Source organism: Pieris napi, chromosome 20 (assembly GCF_905475465.1).
Source record: "Pieris napi chromosome 20, ilPieNapi1.2, whole genome shotgun sequence".
Classification (NCBI taxonomy): domain Eukaryota; kingdom Metazoa; phylum Arthropoda; class Insecta; order Lepidoptera; family Pieridae; genus Pieris; species Pieris napi.
In genome coordinates this window covers 6,381,362-6,398,218 of record NC_062253.1, presented here as the reverse complement: position 1 = coordinate 6,398,218, position 16,857 = coordinate 6,381,362, and the positions used below count along the sequence as shown (strand labels likewise).

The following is a 16,857-nucleotide window of genomic DNA, read 5'->3' as shown; positions in this document are numbered from 1 at the left end:
TTAACTATTTAACTTTAACTTTTGACGACTCATTGGTCTAGTGGTTAGTACCCCTGACTGCGAATCCATGGGTCCCGGGTTCGATCCCCGGCTGAGACGAACATCGATGTGATGAGCGTTTGGTGTTGTGCTTAGGTCTTGGGTGTTTAAATATGTATTTATATGTCTATCTATCTATAATATGTATGTATATCCGTTGCCTAGTACCCATAACACAAGCTTCACCAGCTTAGCATGGGACTAGGTCAATTGGTGTGAATTGTCTTTAAAAAAAATATTATTTAAAATTTAACATTTATTTAAGTGTGAGATTAGTTGCAATAAGTTATGTTTATAGGTGATACCCCAGGCGATTACAAAGACCTTAAACCAAACAACCCAAATGTTAAAGTCGAGGATGGAACATTGGCCATTACTAATATTCAAAAGACAAACGAGGGTTATTACCTGTGTGAGGCTGTTAATGGAATAGGATCTGGATTGTCTGCCGTCATTTTAATCAGCGTTCAAGGTACGTCCTACTACGTCTATTATTATACTCAAACTCAAAATATCTCTATTCATATGGGCAAATAAGTGCACTTATGAACGCCAAAATCAAATTAATTGTACATTTATATTTACTACCAGTTCGCAAGGACGTAGAGCGGGCAAGAAACTTTCTGCCACTCTTTTTAATCGCTAAGTTTTGAGTCATACAAATTGTTTGAACTGGAGCAAATCAATCCCAAGGATTAGGGTCATTTAAGTATTCGTCAAATTTATAAAAGTTTTATTGATTAATTTACGTTAAACATGGGCTTTGAATTTATTTATTAAATTTTTAATTTATGAAGGACTAGACACGTTACGTAGGTTTACTTTTTGCAATGGAGTACCGCTATCATAGAGCTTCCCTCTCTACAGCTTAAAATGCCCAATTTGGCGAGTATGGCTCAACCTATCGTAATACACACTTGAACCTCGATTTGGGTACTCATAGGCAATAAATAAAATCCCTTGATAAGTCCAGTGTGACAGAGATAACGCTCTACTAAGAATAACACTATCTCTCTCCAGACTATTAATTATCAAAACACGCATTTTATTAAGGACATAACAGACTGATATGATATTTAATTCTATGTAATCATTGCAACATACTATTTTCAGCTCCACCACAATTCGAAATTAAAATGAGAAACCAGACTGCTCGCCGAAGTGAACCCGCTGTACTTCAGTGCCAGGCTAAGGGTGAAAAGGTAATGTTTATTTTGTATGTGTATGACTTGATAATAATATCCTAAGAGCCCAGGGTCCTTTGCTTCTGCCAGACCTTCGTCATTTTATAAAAGCTGAAAGTTCTTCTTCTGAAAGTCATTCTTGTTACTTGGGGACCTATGAAAAAATGATACCTCAATAGCCGGACAGTTTCAATGGTTTTTACACCCTGCCAGACACATTGAAAGTCCGCTGTAGGTCCGAGCGCGAGCGCTTAGTCTTTACTACCTGTTATCTGCCAAAGTAACCACTACCCAAACTCTATAGTCTCTGGTCGTTCTTACCTGTATAGGGGACACGCACAGAAGAACTTTCAGCTTTTATAAAATGACGATGGTCTGGCAGTCCTGGGCTCTTGATCTATAAGACTAGTTTTATATATGTGTATGTTATTGCGTATAAGCAACCACGGTTCTATATGTTATACGACGGTTTATATAGAAAAATAGCCCGTTAGCCCGTCTCGCCTCCTTCGGACAAGCAAAAAAGCTGGGGCGGCAGCAGAACAGGCGGATAATAATAAATGGCTCAAATATAAGAGTCTTTCCTCCAACTTCGATTTTGTTCCCTTTGGAGTAGAGACTCTTGGGTCGTGGGGTTCAAGTGCACAGGCGCCAATTAAAGATTTAAGTTGGTACATAGATAGTACCGGTGATTCCAAAGCTGTTGCTTTCCTCGCTCAACGAATAAGTATCGCAATACAGCGAGTGTTAATGGTACACTGCCACAGGGACCAAGTTTTTAATTTGTTTTAATTTTCTTTTTATTTATTTTTTTACTACTACGTAGGTTAAGAAAATGGTAAATACAGTATAGTTGATTGTTATATTTAGGTTTTAATAAACGATTATGTTTTTTTTTAAATATCTGTACCCCAGTTTATCGTCAGTTACATATCCTTAATCGATAAGTGACTTTACAACACAGAATGAGTTTGCGTTTAACTAAACAGATTATATATAGAACGAAGAAAAAACGTTTAGGAATTTTGTTATAGTACAAGTGTGTAATATGCATATTTAAGTATAAGGAAAATTTTAATAACTAAAACCCTATTCTAAAATTTATTAATTCAAGTTTAATTTGGCTTAAGATCTCAACGATCTAACAATTTATCACGGCAACATTAACTACAGATTTTATAACTAAGCTTATCTTTTCAGCCAATTGGAATCATCTGGAACATGAACAACAAACGTCTTGAGCCCAAATCGGACCCACGATACACGATCCGCGAGGAAATCTTGCCCGGTGGAGTTGTTTCCGACTTGAGTATCAGACGTACTGAACGATCCGACAGCGCTCTCTTCACCTGTGTTGCTACCAACGCTTTCGGCTCTGACGATACCAGCATTAATATGATTATTCAAGGTTTGTATTTTTGTGTATGACGGAGCAAACGGGCAGGAGGTCATCTAATGTTAAGTGAAGCTCAAGATGCCAGATGAGTCGCGAGTGCGTTGCCGGCCTTTAAAGATTTTGCTCTTTTCTTGAAGGACCCTAAGTCGAATTAATATTAAAACCTTTAAGAAACTGTAATTATGGCTTGGTTTGTAGATATAATAATAAAGTCAAATCATTTATAAACCACCTAAAATGGCAATTTTGAACGTCGAACAAAATACAAAGAAGATTCTATTTGGCTCTTCCAAAAGGTAGTTTCTTGTGGAGAAGAACGGGCAAGAAACTCTTACTCTTTTAAAATAAGTTTACAATAAGTTAATACATTAGTTAAATAATTATATGTGAAGACAATGTACACTTAGAATAAAACTACTATACTAAAAAAGTTAGTATACATGTTCCTCACATATTTAAAAATACTAAATCCATTTTAATTTCATACTGTTAAAAAATTACATATCAAATGGGTGTTAGTTTTGTTATTATACTCTTAGTCTGAATTATGGACCCCTATAGGGTAAACCCCATCTCCTGAACTTTCCATTTGGATCTGTTCTTAGCTTTCACCATCCATTTCTCCCCAGAAATGGGAGAAGTGGTTTGTAGATAAACAATCAATTTTCTGAACCTTCAAAACCCATAGAGCGCAGGATCTAGAACAGAAAATAACGACGAGAATTATTTACTAGTTTAGCGTTGCAGAAATGTTCTACGTACTAGAGTCATAAAAAAATTATGATTTCAGAGGTACCCGAAGCCCCCTATGGTTTAAAGGTATTGGACAAATCAGGAAGAACTGTTCAATTATCTTGGGCCGCACCTTACGATGGAAACTCTCCAATTAAGAAGTTCCTCATTGAATACAAACGCGCTAAGGGCAACTGGGAAAAGGATATTGACAGGTAACATTTGCACATTTGTGTTGATTCACGTAAATAAAAAAATGTGTGCGTGTACTAGGTGTACACACGTAAGAAGTGAAACTTCTTTATGACCTTATTTTTCGAAAAATGATCTACTATATGCAACTTTACAGAAATTGGTTAAATAAAGTTAAATTAGATAAAGTTTAACAAAAGGCTTTTATTATCATAGTCATGAATACAAATATTTCATTTTAACTTATTACTGTACTACTATGTAGTACTAAGATTATTACAGAATTTCATTAATTGTAATAGAATTATTAGTATTACTATCATTGTTATCGTTATTATATATTTTTGTTACTAATGGCTTCGAATCTCTTCGGATCAAGTGGAGGGACAAGAAAAAGATGGCGCGTAACCGAAAAATGTGACAAATGTGTGTAATTTTTTTTCCAACGCCGATAAAGAAGTTTGACTTCAAAAAGCAACATGGCGCGTAACCTGCTACAAAATTTCTCCCATACGTCGATAAAGAAGTTTCACTTCAAAAGATGGCGCGTAACGGAAAAATGTGACGCGTAACGAAAAAATGTTACACTAAATTTTTTTCCAAAAAATCTGTGGCGCTACTACCTTTTTAGGTATGGGCCTCAGATTTCTGTATCTGTTTCATGATCATTTGTCAATCTAATAGGCAAGTAGGTGATCAGGCTCTTGTGCCTGACACATGCCGACTTTTTGGGTTTAAGGCAAGCTGGTTTGCTTGCGATGTTTTCCTTCAACATTCGAGCGAATGTTACATGCGCACATAGAAATACGAATCCAGTGGACCGGGGATCGAACCTACGACCTCAGGGATAAGAGACGCACGCTGAAGCCACCAGGCCAGCAATTCACTGATTCACGTAATTAATAATATAAAAACATGTTTTTTTACGGATTGTGAAGAATGAATGTTTCTATCTTAAGTGAGACACAAAATCAAATCATCGAGGTGTATAGCTGAAAACTAGCTTAATTTCACCATTTCAATACAACATCCTATTACGGTGTACTTTATTAATTCAATTTTTCGTTGCATCACTAATCGACTCCGAAAATTGAATCTTAATTTTATCTTCGCTGCTCACGTCATGGGGAATCCTAGTTTGAGGCCTAATGCACTTAACATCCTTTTTTTTCTTTATTATATTTTTATTAAGTTTTTTCTTTCTATTCAACAAATCCTCGATCCCCGGCTGAGACAAACATCGATGTGATGAGCATTTGGTGTTGTGCTTAGGTCTTGGGTGTTTAAATATGTATTTTTATGTCTATCTATCTATAATATGTATGTATATCCGTTGCCTAGTACCCATAACACAAGCTTCACCAGCTTAGCATGGGACTAGGTCAATTGGTGTGGATTGTCCAATCATAAAAATAAAAAAATATAATGAATTGCAGAGTGCTCGTCCCAGGAGACGCAACAGAAGCCGGTGTATTCAGCCTCCGTCCCGCCACAGCTTACCACATTCGTATCGTTGCTGAAAATGAACTTGGAACCTCTGAACCATCCGAAACAGTTACCATTATCACTGCTGAAGAAGCCCCCACTGGAATGCCCCAAGACGTCAAAGTCGATGCTGCTGATAAGCACACCCTTAGGGTTACATGGAAACCACCCCCACCTCAGGACTGGAATGGCGAACTTCAAGGGTGAGTCGCAAAATCTCTGCTTTTACCAAATTGGTTTATTAAATTCACACGTTACTCCTCAGTCTATATTAAAAAAAAACAAATCGCTAATTTCATTAAAAAGAGTTTACCTTTTATTGCAACTTAAAACTGTAAATATTTACAAAGTTTTAATAAGACTCATAGAAAAACGAAGAATAGAACATTTGCTTGCATTAGAAGAACATTGTTAAGTTTTGATGAAATGACGAAACACTTTTTTTAATTTAAAATGTAAATTTAATTTTATCTACCAGCTACTACGTTGGTTACAAACTGGCATCAAGCAACAAGTCATTCGTGTTCGAAACCGTCGACATCTCAAAGGAATCTGGCAAGGAACACCATCTCGATATCCTTAACCTCAAGTAAGTTAAACTTCATTAGTATACAACAGATTTTACTAGTTTTACTTTCGTGTAAAGGAACAAAAAATACATAGGTATATTCCGCTTTGCGGACGTAACTTTTTCTTTACACGTCGCTTATATAAAAGGAACCTACATGGTAATAATAAAAACGAAAAGAAAATTAAAACACATTTAAAAAGTTTGGTACCTGTGGCAGTGTAACTTTATTATATTGCAGATAACCTTTTTTTTTACACGTCGCACATACAAAAAATCTAAGAAATTTTTATACATAATTTGTGTATTATATAAATGAACAATATCATTTGTAAAGCGCAATAGCGTATAGTAGTAGTTCCTTGGATCTGTTGTACGCACTTCTGCAATAAGGATCCATCAATTACACGTATGGGATACAACTAAATAATTATTATCATTAACAGGACCTACACTCAATACGCGATCGTGGTTCAAGTGTTTAACAAGATGGGTTCAGGTCCCGTATCGAACGAAGTCCGAGCCTACACGGCCGAAGGAGCTCCCTCTGCCCCACCTCAAGATGTCCTCTGTACCACGTTGACTGCTCAAACTATTCGCGTATCTTGGGTATCTCCACCTCTCGCCGCCGCTAACGGACTCATCAAGGCATACAAGGTTATCTATGGACCCAGCGAGACTTGGTATGGTAAGTGTTTTTATAGTTGCCTACCAAAATAAAATAAAACGTAACACGCGTTAGAAGAAGAATTGGCGTAATAATTTTCTTCGTGCACTTTAGAGGGACGTTTCTCTCTTCGAATTGCATTTTTCTCGTCAATTTTAATGGTCACTTCCGATTGAAACGATATAATATGTACTAATCATGATATTTTACAATAAACACTATTTTTTTTATCACTTTGGAATGGGTTTTCTCGTATGAAATCATTATTTTGGTTTAAATAAACACTACGCCTTGACAGACAATGCAACTTGTCGATAAAACAGAGCAAGCGCCAACTAGCGGCCCAGACTGTTTTACCGACGTTTGAACAGATATTCAGGGTGTTGGTTTTTTGTGTTTCCCTAACGCGCCAAAAGAAGTATAACTTCAAAAAAAACAAGGACACGCACTTTATATCTAAATAACAGAAACAAATATATAAAAACGTATATTTATAAATTTTAGATGAAAAAACAAAGGACACAAAGATCACGGCCAGCAGCGAAACAATCCTACACGGTCTCAAGAAATTCACAAACTACTCAATGGAAGTGTTAGCTACTACTAACGGCGGAGATGGCGTCCGAGCAGCACCTATTCATTGTCAGACTGAACAAGATGGTATGTATATTTAACTCTTACAGCCCGTTCCCACTAGTCGAAAGTCGCATAAGACTAAAAGTCGAATGCTCTGGTCACCATACACTTTATATGGAGCTGTTCACATTAGATGAGACGCGACTTTTAGTCGAATACGACTCAAAAAACCATCCGACGGGCCAGCGTCCGTTTTAAGACTAAAAGTCGCGTCGAATCGTGCTCGCATAGGTGCCTGCTTGTTGCTGTTCACACTAGTCGTACGTCTTTACGACTCGAGCGCGTTGTTACCTCTCTCCCCGCCCCGCTTCCTAGACACACATTCCTACACATTGCTTGCTCACTCCATTCGTGTTTTTTTGTTTGTTGTGTGAAAATGGAGAAAGAAATAAAAGCCGAAGAACTTATTCCATTAGTTGAGTCGATCTTTCTGTTAGGATTGGGTACATCCAGTATTTTCTTGGAATTGACATTTTTTTCAACTTTTTTAATTTTCTTCGTAAGTAGTAGAGCACAACATCGCGAATTCGCTACGTACTGAATGGCTCGAAACTACGATCTATACGACTCGCGACGCAGTGTGAACAGGGACATCAGACTTTCGACTTTTAGTCTTATGCGACTTTCGACTAGTGGGAACGGGCTGTTAAATAGCATAATTAATATGACGGTTTTACATAACAATAAAACCGATATTATGTGCCGAGAAGGAAAACATACAGCATTGTATAATGAAGAAGCAATGTATACTTAGCCATGAAGTGCGATACATACCGAGTGAAATAGTTCCGCTTAGATAGAATAGATGGCGCTGTAATCGCCTCAACTTCATACTTATCTTAACCAGCTAGGACGGTGTCATTTCCACAGTCATAGAGTCTTCACCAGGAAGAGCTTCCTACAATGCTGTATGTTTTCCTTCTCGGCACATAATATCGGTTTTATTGTTATGTAAAACCGTCATATTGATGTGCCTCCGGAAAACATACAGCATTGTATAATGAAGACGTGTTTGTTATCTGCTGGTGGATGTATATAGTACAATATAAAACACAACGCTATGATGATTATGAAGAACTAAGGTCCGGGCTTTAGCTAAAGCCGTTATTGTTTATATAACTATTTTATTTACTTGCCATTATTCTTAATCAAAGCATAAGTATTTAGCAATTATTATTCTTAGTTACGGTATAAATATAACTACAGTTACTAATAACTATATACTCATCCGATTTAGATGTACAATTAACATAATAATATAAACTTCCTATCATAACAACAAGGTATTTCTATAATTACGATGGTGCAAATGTATTAAAGAAAGAGTGATGAGTTTTCTCTACGAGAGTCTATCTCGCGGCAGTAATGATTAAAGAATCTATGTATTTGAAGATTTCCAATTACCCCGTGTAATAAAAAATTTCATCTATTGGTTGATTTTCGACCAATTATTTTGCTGTTGATGGATAAAAAAAATATTGTTTAGATTTTTTACTTGAGATCTTGTTGTACCTGTTACTCAAAGCAATTTTTTTTTTTTTTTTTTTTTTTAAGACAGTTCACACCAATTGACCTATATACTAGTCCCATGCTAAGCTGGTGAAGCTTGTGTTATGGGTACTAGGCAACGGATATACATACATATTATAGAAAGATAGACATATAATTACATATTTAAACACCTAAGACCCAAGCACAACACCAAATGCTCATCACATCAATGTTCGTCCCAGCCGGGAATCGAACCTGGGACCCATGGATTCGCAGTCAGGGGTACTAACCACTAGACCAATGAGTCGTCAGGACTAACTGAAGTCTCACTAAAGTGATAGGGCATATGTTTTATCGTGGTGTTTAGAAAGTTTCCATGTTGACTGGCGTCTTGAGTGTCTGTCTTAGATTCGAATACCGGTGTTAAATAAATGTTACCACCATCATCCACGAATTGCTCGTCAGTAATTTCTAATAAAGTGAACCCTGCGGCCCAATGCTAAATGCAATACTGTGGCTGTTCTGCGAGCCGTATCGAATAAAGTGTCCCTAGGAGGGTTGGAAGAAAGCCAGTCTAGTACCATTCGCGGGTCCCACGTGACGGATGATTTCACGACTTTTGGTTTAGCTACTCCTAATACTCTGAGGATGTGTTTAGTAATAAAATTTGAAAATGTTTGTTGTTCTACATGGGGACCGCAAAAAGTTAAAATTGCCGATTTGCGAACAAGGATGGTTGATAGGATAAATTCCTGTTTTGGCTTTCTGTACTGTCTAAGTGTTTGTTTTGTAATATTATGTATGTTAGCTGTAAGATTACTTATAATTAAATAAATAAATAAATTTTCTTTTAGAAAAAGTGATATTAAATTTTTTGCAATATCGGCTGTTTGAGGGGATTTTGGGTTCACTTGAGAGTTGTCACACCATGACAGCCCTCTTTTGATTGCGGGTAAATAAGTGGACAGGTGGAGTGACCAACTCTTCAAAAGTAAATCTTTTTCCAGTGTGAACCAGTCTTTTATTTGGGCACCCCACCCCCAATTTCCCAAACTTTTAGGGTCAATGCTTGTATTTGTGAAGGAGACAGTGCAATTGTCGTATCTAGGAGTGTCTGCGATAGGTATTGAATTTCGTGAGGGTGATCTAGAGACCTGGATTTCAGGTCCTGCAGCCAGAAACCTTGCGGCCAATCTGAAGCAACTATCAGATAGGTTCCCGTCGCCCGGTTTAGGTGTGCTAAAACTCAGGGTAACAGACTTGGAGGGGGAAACACCCATGCTAGAGGAGGAAGGTGCCACTACGCAGCCTTTTTTTCCCTTTATAATCTGTCTGCTATGATCACCCTGGTAGGTAATGTACCGACAGAGTTATGTTGAATTTGTCCGTCAGTTGCAATAGTTTGAAGGTTAGTGTAAGTAACCCTATCGATTTCGTTCCACCTTCTGTTTGAATGTATGCAATCAGAGTTTCGTTTGTCCGATTGTATTAACACGTGTGTGTTTTGTAATATTTTTACATTTAATTTTATTGCGGCTATCACTGCATATAAGTCCTTTTTGTTGCAGTGCCACGTTTTCTATTGGTATGACCATTTTCCTGACAAGGTTTCCGTCTAGATGTGAACCCCCCCCCCAACCCCAATCCGAGGCGTCCGTCGCTAGGAAGTGGGTTGCAGGTTCTTTGTGTATAGGCGTCGTCTGATGAGTAGCTCCGAGCCACCACATCAGTTCCTGCCCTACAATCTAAGGCAGCAGTTGACCTCGACGGGGTCGGATCTTGCTGAATTGTCGCAGAAAGATCTGTACCTGGCGACAGTGAAGCCTCCCGCGGGGCACGAGTTTAGTTTAAAAGTTTGCGAAGTTTACTTGCCCTAGCAAAGCTTTGTAACTCGCGAATACCACGCATAACTATGGTTTTTGCGCTGTATTTTTACCTTGGGTAGCAACATCACATTGACCATAGTATTCCAGCGAATTCCAAGGTATTCTAAATTTTGGGTTGGTACCAATACGGATTTTTTGGTAATTGATTTTCCAACCTAGGTGTTCCAAGTGTCTCACGGCCTCCGCGGCCTGAGAATCTAACTTGGCGGGTGTTCCAAGTGTCTCACGGCCTCCGCGGCCTGAGAATTTAACTTGGAGTGGTCTTGGTTGACCAGAAGGTAGTCGTCTAGGAAGACTAGCACTCGACATCCCTTCGCACGTAAGGTCTCCGCGACCCAACATGATACTGCAGAGAAAAGGTGTGGTACTGACGCTAGCCCAAAAGGAAGGCAAGTCATGTTTTCGTATAACTGCCCTTTTTAGCTGAGCCTTAAGAAAGGTCGGTGTGATCTCGCTGCCGGTAGATGGAAATAGGCTTGTGATAAATCTATTTATCATCCAGTCCCCTAGTTGAAGAAAGTCTGGGACTAAGCCGTGGGTGATCAACCGAAAATGTTTTGTCTTTACGAATCGGTTTAGTTCTCGCAAATATACAACAGAACGCATCGTGCCGTTGCTTTTCCTGCGAAGAACCATTTTGGATATAAAACTGGGAGTTTTGTTGAGAACTGTTTGTAGGATACCTTGCTTGATTCAGGAGTTCTATGATTATCTGCGATGTCGTAGGTGACGGTTCGGTTGCGTATTGACTTACTATTCGATTTATTGGCATTAACAAAGCGGTTTCTTGTACAGAGGTATGCAGAATCCTTGAATTATGTTGGATAGTAATTTTTTCCGTCATTGTTAGATAACGGGTAGTTTTAAAGTTGTTTATGACTATCGATTTTCCTGTTAAACGTTCGCATCGTTTCTTGTTTTAGGTGGGTATTACGAAAATTATTTTTTCCATTTTGTGCCTGGTGTCTGTATTTGGATGTAGACGCTTACGATTCTTTGTATCTAGGTTTAAAAAGCTCTTACTCTTGAAGGTTGCGGCGGAGATAACCAGAATTGCGGCCCACCGAGGGATTGTATTAGGGACGCGAGCTTACTTTTGTCAAATAAAAATTCCTCGCTAGGAGGTATATTACTAAGCGCAGTTTGAATACTTTTGTCCGAAATCTTACTTATTAATCTTTTACGCCTAGTTTCTATACATTCCGCTCGTTTTCCGCATACAATTTGCAGGGTTTGTTCATGCAATTTGTAAGAAGGTGATTCATTACCAACAATATAGGATATATTTGTGAAAAGATTTAATCGCGGGTTTTAATTCCGTTGGGTTATTACGAGTCCAGTTTATGATTTTTTGTAATCCAGATTGTAGTAATTCCCTTTGACATAGGAGTTTTAAAAGCTTAATATATTATTAGATTTTTATATATTTATTTTGTAATTTTTTTTCTTTTTTATCGGCTTTCTTAATAATCTTTTTATCATCAATATTTGTGATCAATATTTGTGACCAAGCCCAGAGATTTCGATTTTCGGGTCGACGGTTTAATAAAAAATGGCTATAGTAGTTGGTCGGTCAGTGGGTACCCTCGTCATTGGACGCACTGGCGTTGACATTTGGTACATAATATCGTTGATGCATTATAAAATTTGTGAGGAAACTCACCTGATTATATAACGCGTCGATCATGGGATCGACCGTTACCTGTGCTACTCGTTTCCTTTTCTTTCGTGGCGGTTCCTCGCGCTCCGAGTCGCTATCAGACGCGCTGCTGGTGCACGTGGAGTCCTCTTTGCCTTGTTCGCGACCTTGCTCGACACTTTTTTAGACTACTTGCCTGATCGGCCCCGGCGGCGGCCTTATCGGCATCGTGAGTCCATTACGCACTTGTAATGTATAAATAATGCGTTTAGCTAATAATTAACACTAAGAAAGACTATAAGGTTTTAAGTCGTTATTGAGTCGTTTCGGTTTCGACCGCACGCGGCGAAAGTACACAACGCTATGACTGTGGAAATGACACCGTCCTAGCTGGTTAAGATAAGTATGAAGTTGAGGCGATTACAGCGCCATCTATTCTATCTAAGCGGAACTATTTCACTCGGTATGTATCGCACTTCATGGCTAAGTATACATTGCTTCTTCATTATACAATGCTGTATGTTTTCCGGAGGCACATCAATATATTTTATTTATTTTCTGTCAAGAAATTAAATTTATTTTGAAGTTATTTCACGTTCTTACCTTCTTATTAATAAAAACTTAAAGAACTATTTTATTAAAAGTATTATTATCTTTCCGTCAATTATATATTATAATTTTGTTTTCGGTGATATGGAAAAAACCTTTCGTTAAAACGGTGCAAGTAGACTTATGTTAAAGTTCGTGTTATCTTAATACTAAAAGATTATTCTTGATATGACAGTACCCGAAGCCCCCCGTGCCGTAAAAGCCTTAGTGATGGGAGCTGATTCGATCCTTGTGTCATGGAGACCGCCCGCGCAGCCCAATGGAGTCGTCACTCACTACAACGTGTACACTCAAGCACAGAACGCTGAACCTCACCCTAACAAGGTAATTGTACACCATGTCTTATACTCAGGGTCCTTCAAGAAAAGAGCGTACCAATTCTTGAAAGGCCGGCAACGCACTTGCGAGCCTTCTGGCATTGTGAGTGTCCATGGGCGGCAGTATCACTTAACATCAGCCCTGCGATTCTGTAACTCACTTTTACAGAGCGACCGCCGATGCGAAAACCGCTGTGTGAGTTCGAAAAGTGAGTTACAGAATCGCAGGGCAGGTGAGCCTCCTGCCCGTTTGCCTCCTATTACAAAAAAAAATACAAGATAAAATATAGATTTATTGATGAATTCTTTAAAATTGACGTACACGGCCAAACAATAACAAGTAGTCGGCAATAAAAACTAGAAGAATGTTTTACCTAATCACGGGTGTGACCTGTTCTTGCCAAAATCACAGCTTGAATCCTTCTGGGCATGCTTTCCATAATGTTTTTATTAACGTTGTGAGGAATACGTTCCCACTGTTCTGCAATGACTCAACAATGACAGGTCGCACTGATATAACTCGTCTCTTTAGAATATCCCAGACATGCACAATTGGATGGTCAGAATTTCGAGCTGGCCACACACACACACACGACGTCACACAATTAAATATATTTATTATTAACTGAAATTTAACTTAGAACGTATCTACATTTCCTCAGATGTTCGTTTTTTTGGCAAAAGATTTTATTTTTAAAGTAGTAAGAGAAACAAGGTATCCGAAACTACAAATTCAAATTCAATTAAATTAATTTAAAATTCATTTAGGTAGTAATACGATGTACACTTATGAACGTCAATAAATAAATACATATTAAATGCTTCTAATAGCCATTTACTGCCAGTTCTCAAATCAAGGGCGTAGAATAGACGAGAAGAATTGGCAATAAACTCTCCGCCACTCTACACCGATAAGAGACCAAACATAAAGTGATATAATATAGTAAAATTACATAAGTTATTAACTAACTAAATAATTATTGTTAATAACGTGTAAGTTTTGGACTTGGTAACTTCACTTAGAATAAAAGCTAAGATATTTTTGAGTGTACTACTCCCTCAAAGGCCGGCAACGCGCCCACTAAAAATGGGTGTCTATGGGCTGCGAAGACTGCCCTTTTTGGTCGTCCCGCAAGCTCGTTTGCCCCCCTATTATATAAAAATAATCGTTTTTATATATCCATTAATAATTGCAGGTCCCCGCATCACAAACTAGCTACTCCGCGACAGAACTGAAGGCCGGCCGCTACGACTTCTGGGTAACAGCTTCCACCATCATCGGCGAAGGTCAACCCTCAGCCACCGCATCTTGCAGCGCCAGCGATAAAGGTTAGAATTCTTGAGCTGATAATTTCATTATATTTACTGAATATAATCTTAAATAAAATTAAAATGATTCATGTGTACTTTTTATTATTATTAGTATAATTTGTTTTTTTTTAATATATCCTTTATTAGTTTGTTTTTTTTTTATTTCCTGTTTAGTTTCTTTTTCTTTACAAGTATATGTAATACATGTATTTTTGCACTTTTTGCCTACCTCATGTAATTTAATACATTTTCTTTTTTTTTCTTTTCTCACAGTGGTTGCCTGGTAGAGATCGCTCGAAAGCAATAAGGCCGCCAGTTGCCTTTCCTTTACTTGTAATTTTGTTAAATTTTTATATCATTAAGCAACAAAGCGTAATTAAATAAATAATAATTGTTTTTTTTTTCTGGGTTTTTATGTGTTTATCTTTATTATTGCAATTTTCGATATTGAAGCGCTCGAAGGGGATGTATGTATTTTTCTAAGAACTTCATAATCCCCTAGTACGAATGGTTCATTTTTCTTTGATTTTCATTTCTTATTTCTAGTTTGTCGAACATTTTTATTTTTATAAAAAAAATAAGCTGTGAAATATTTCGTAAATATTACATTTTATTTTATTAATCTTTTTTAGTACCTGCCAAAATTGCGTCATTCGATGAATCATTCACCGCTACTTACAAGGAAGATGTTAAACTGCCCTGTCTGGCTGTCGGAGTTCCACCTCCTAACATTCTATGGAAGGTATAACAACTAATATTAAATAATTATATAAGTTATGGTTCGCAAACGTCCGAACTATATCTTTCATGCAAAAAGTTTTTAGTTTTGTCTTTTATTGACATAACTTTCACACATTTGATAATAAAACAATTTTGTACCGGATTGAAGTTATGTATTTATAATTATTTTTCATAATCTTAAATTTAACCGACGTTTCGCGTGCTTTACAGCGTGCTTGGTCACGGTGACTGAAGACAAAAGGTGTTGAATGTCAAAAAGTATCACAGCTGTAGAAAAAGTTGTATTATCTGTATTTGTTTCCCCGGAGTTGGTATCGACTAAAAGATGGTGGGTTTTGGCAGAAATGGCTCACGGTGTCCTCTATTTTCGCGGATTGTTTATCTTGAGATTTTAATTTGGATATTATTGGATTGTTTTATTATCAAAAGTTTTTAGTTAATATTGCCAATATTAGATATGCCACAACCATTTTACTTTTTTTGTCTGTATACGCTTCGTCTTAATATATATCCAATTTGGGTGTGTTGGTTCAGCGATATGCGCTTGCTACAGAAATTTCTAAGCGTTTCTATAACTATTAAACATTGTACAATAAACTTATGCTTCACTTACTTTTATTTAACAGGTCAAAGGTCACCCATTAGAGCCATCAGAACGCGTTCGTCAACTTCCCGAAGGATCTCTGCAAATCGCTGGTGTAGCAAGGGAAGATGCCGGAGAATACTCCTGCCATGTTGAGAATCAATTCGGAACTGACACTGTTACTCACACGTTATCTGTACTCGGTAAGTTACGTAAATTTGCAATATACATCCGGCTCGAAGGATCAAAAGCCGAATAATCCTTCTTCGTGTTTAAAAAAAGTTATTTCTATGAGCTAAGCAAAATGTTGATAAAAAACTCAGTGGTTTTAATATGTATAGTCAACTATAAAAAAAAATGTTTTCTTAGGGGTATTCTAGTATTGAAAGAAAGAAAGAAAAAACTTTACTATACACAATATACATAATGTTTGCGGTTTGCGTTTTGCCAAAAAAGTCTGCATATTGCTATTAAGTATAATTGTCTCACAGTTAAAAGTTATTAATTTATTAAAGAACACTAAATTTGTCAAAAATTGATTTAGGCAGGCTTTTAAATAAATAATGTTCTTAATTCCAGCTCCTCCCTTCCCTCCTCAATTGAGCATCGCATCTTCTTCCGTATCGTCTCTGACTCTGCGCCTGAAGCCTCCGGTAGACGCTGACCAATCACACGCAGCTGGCTACACCATCCACTACAAACAAGAGTTCGGCGATTGGGAAACTGTTCAGGTATTTTTATGGAAAAATCTTATCTTACAAAAAGTATCTGACATAGTTGTCGTAAGAAATTGTGTATTAAGATAAAATTTTCTATAAGTTTATGCATCTGTCATGTAATAGAGGGTATTAAAACATGAGTGTAGTTTATTAACTAAAAAAAAAGATTACACGAGTGTTTTAATACCTAATTATATGCAGTTGCATACACTACTTTATTTAATCTCATGGCTATAGGTTTCCAAGTCATAAAGTGTTGGTAACATTTGTCGTACGCTTTTGTTGATTTTTCTGGCAAAACACTATTCGTCAGTTTCGTAGCTGTTTCTGGAATGTCAATTTTCATCGGTATCGTCGGTGTTGCCGACGTTTTTGCTACTAAAGTTTTATCCAACAAAATATTACTCAAATTCGTATGTACGAAATAGCGGCAAAATGGAAAAAGTCTGTTATTGGTCTATTGGCTCGGAACCAGCGCGCTCACCACAGATTATGTGTACTTAAAAAGAATTGAAATCTCCTTGGTCGGGACACATTGTACTTTAATAATTAAAAAATTATATTAAAGCATTGTTTTGTTAGGAGAATAATGTTTTAATGTAAAGTTTTTAATTTTCTTAAAGAATTATGTAAATAAAACATGCCAATAAAGGTCTGTATTT

At 37.2% G+C, this 16,857-nt stretch overlaps 1 protein-coding gene across 50 annotated transcripts in view; it reads left to right on the top strand.

Annotated features, from left to right (window-relative positions):
• Positions 1 to 16,857, top strand: part of LOC125059791 (Down syndrome cell adhesion molecule-like protein Dscam2) — a 73,745-nt gene that overhangs the window by 45,348 nt on the left and 11,540 nt on the right. For all 50 annotated transcript variants that reach the window (XM_047664359.1, XM_047664358.1, XM_047664362.1 and 47 more), the window contains exons 16-28: positions 338 to 511; positions 1,153 to 1,241; positions 2,424 to 2,631; positions 3,410 to 3,566; positions 4,980 to 5,231; positions 5,507 to 5,617; positions 6,043 to 6,284; positions 6,768 to 6,923; positions 12,700 to 12,848; positions 14,038 to 14,170; positions 14,785 to 14,894; positions 15,520 to 15,679; positions 16,056 to 16,207. In XM_047664359.1, coding sequence (XP_047520315.1) covers positions 338 to 511; positions 1,153 to 1,241; positions 2,424 to 2,631; positions 3,410 to 3,566; positions 4,980 to 5,231; positions 5,507 to 5,617; positions 6,043 to 6,284; positions 6,768 to 6,923; positions 12,700 to 12,848; positions 14,038 to 14,170; positions 14,785 to 14,894; positions 15,520 to 15,679; positions 16,056 to 16,207 — 2,093 coding nt within the window. The remainder of the gene's footprint in view (positions 1 to 337; positions 512 to 1,152; positions 1,242 to 2,423; positions 2,632 to 3,409; positions 3,567 to 4,979; positions 5,232 to 5,506; positions 5,618 to 6,042; positions 6,285 to 6,767; positions 6,924 to 12,699; positions 12,849 to 14,037; positions 14,171 to 14,784; positions 14,895 to 15,519; positions 15,680 to 16,055; positions 16,208 to 16,857) is intronic.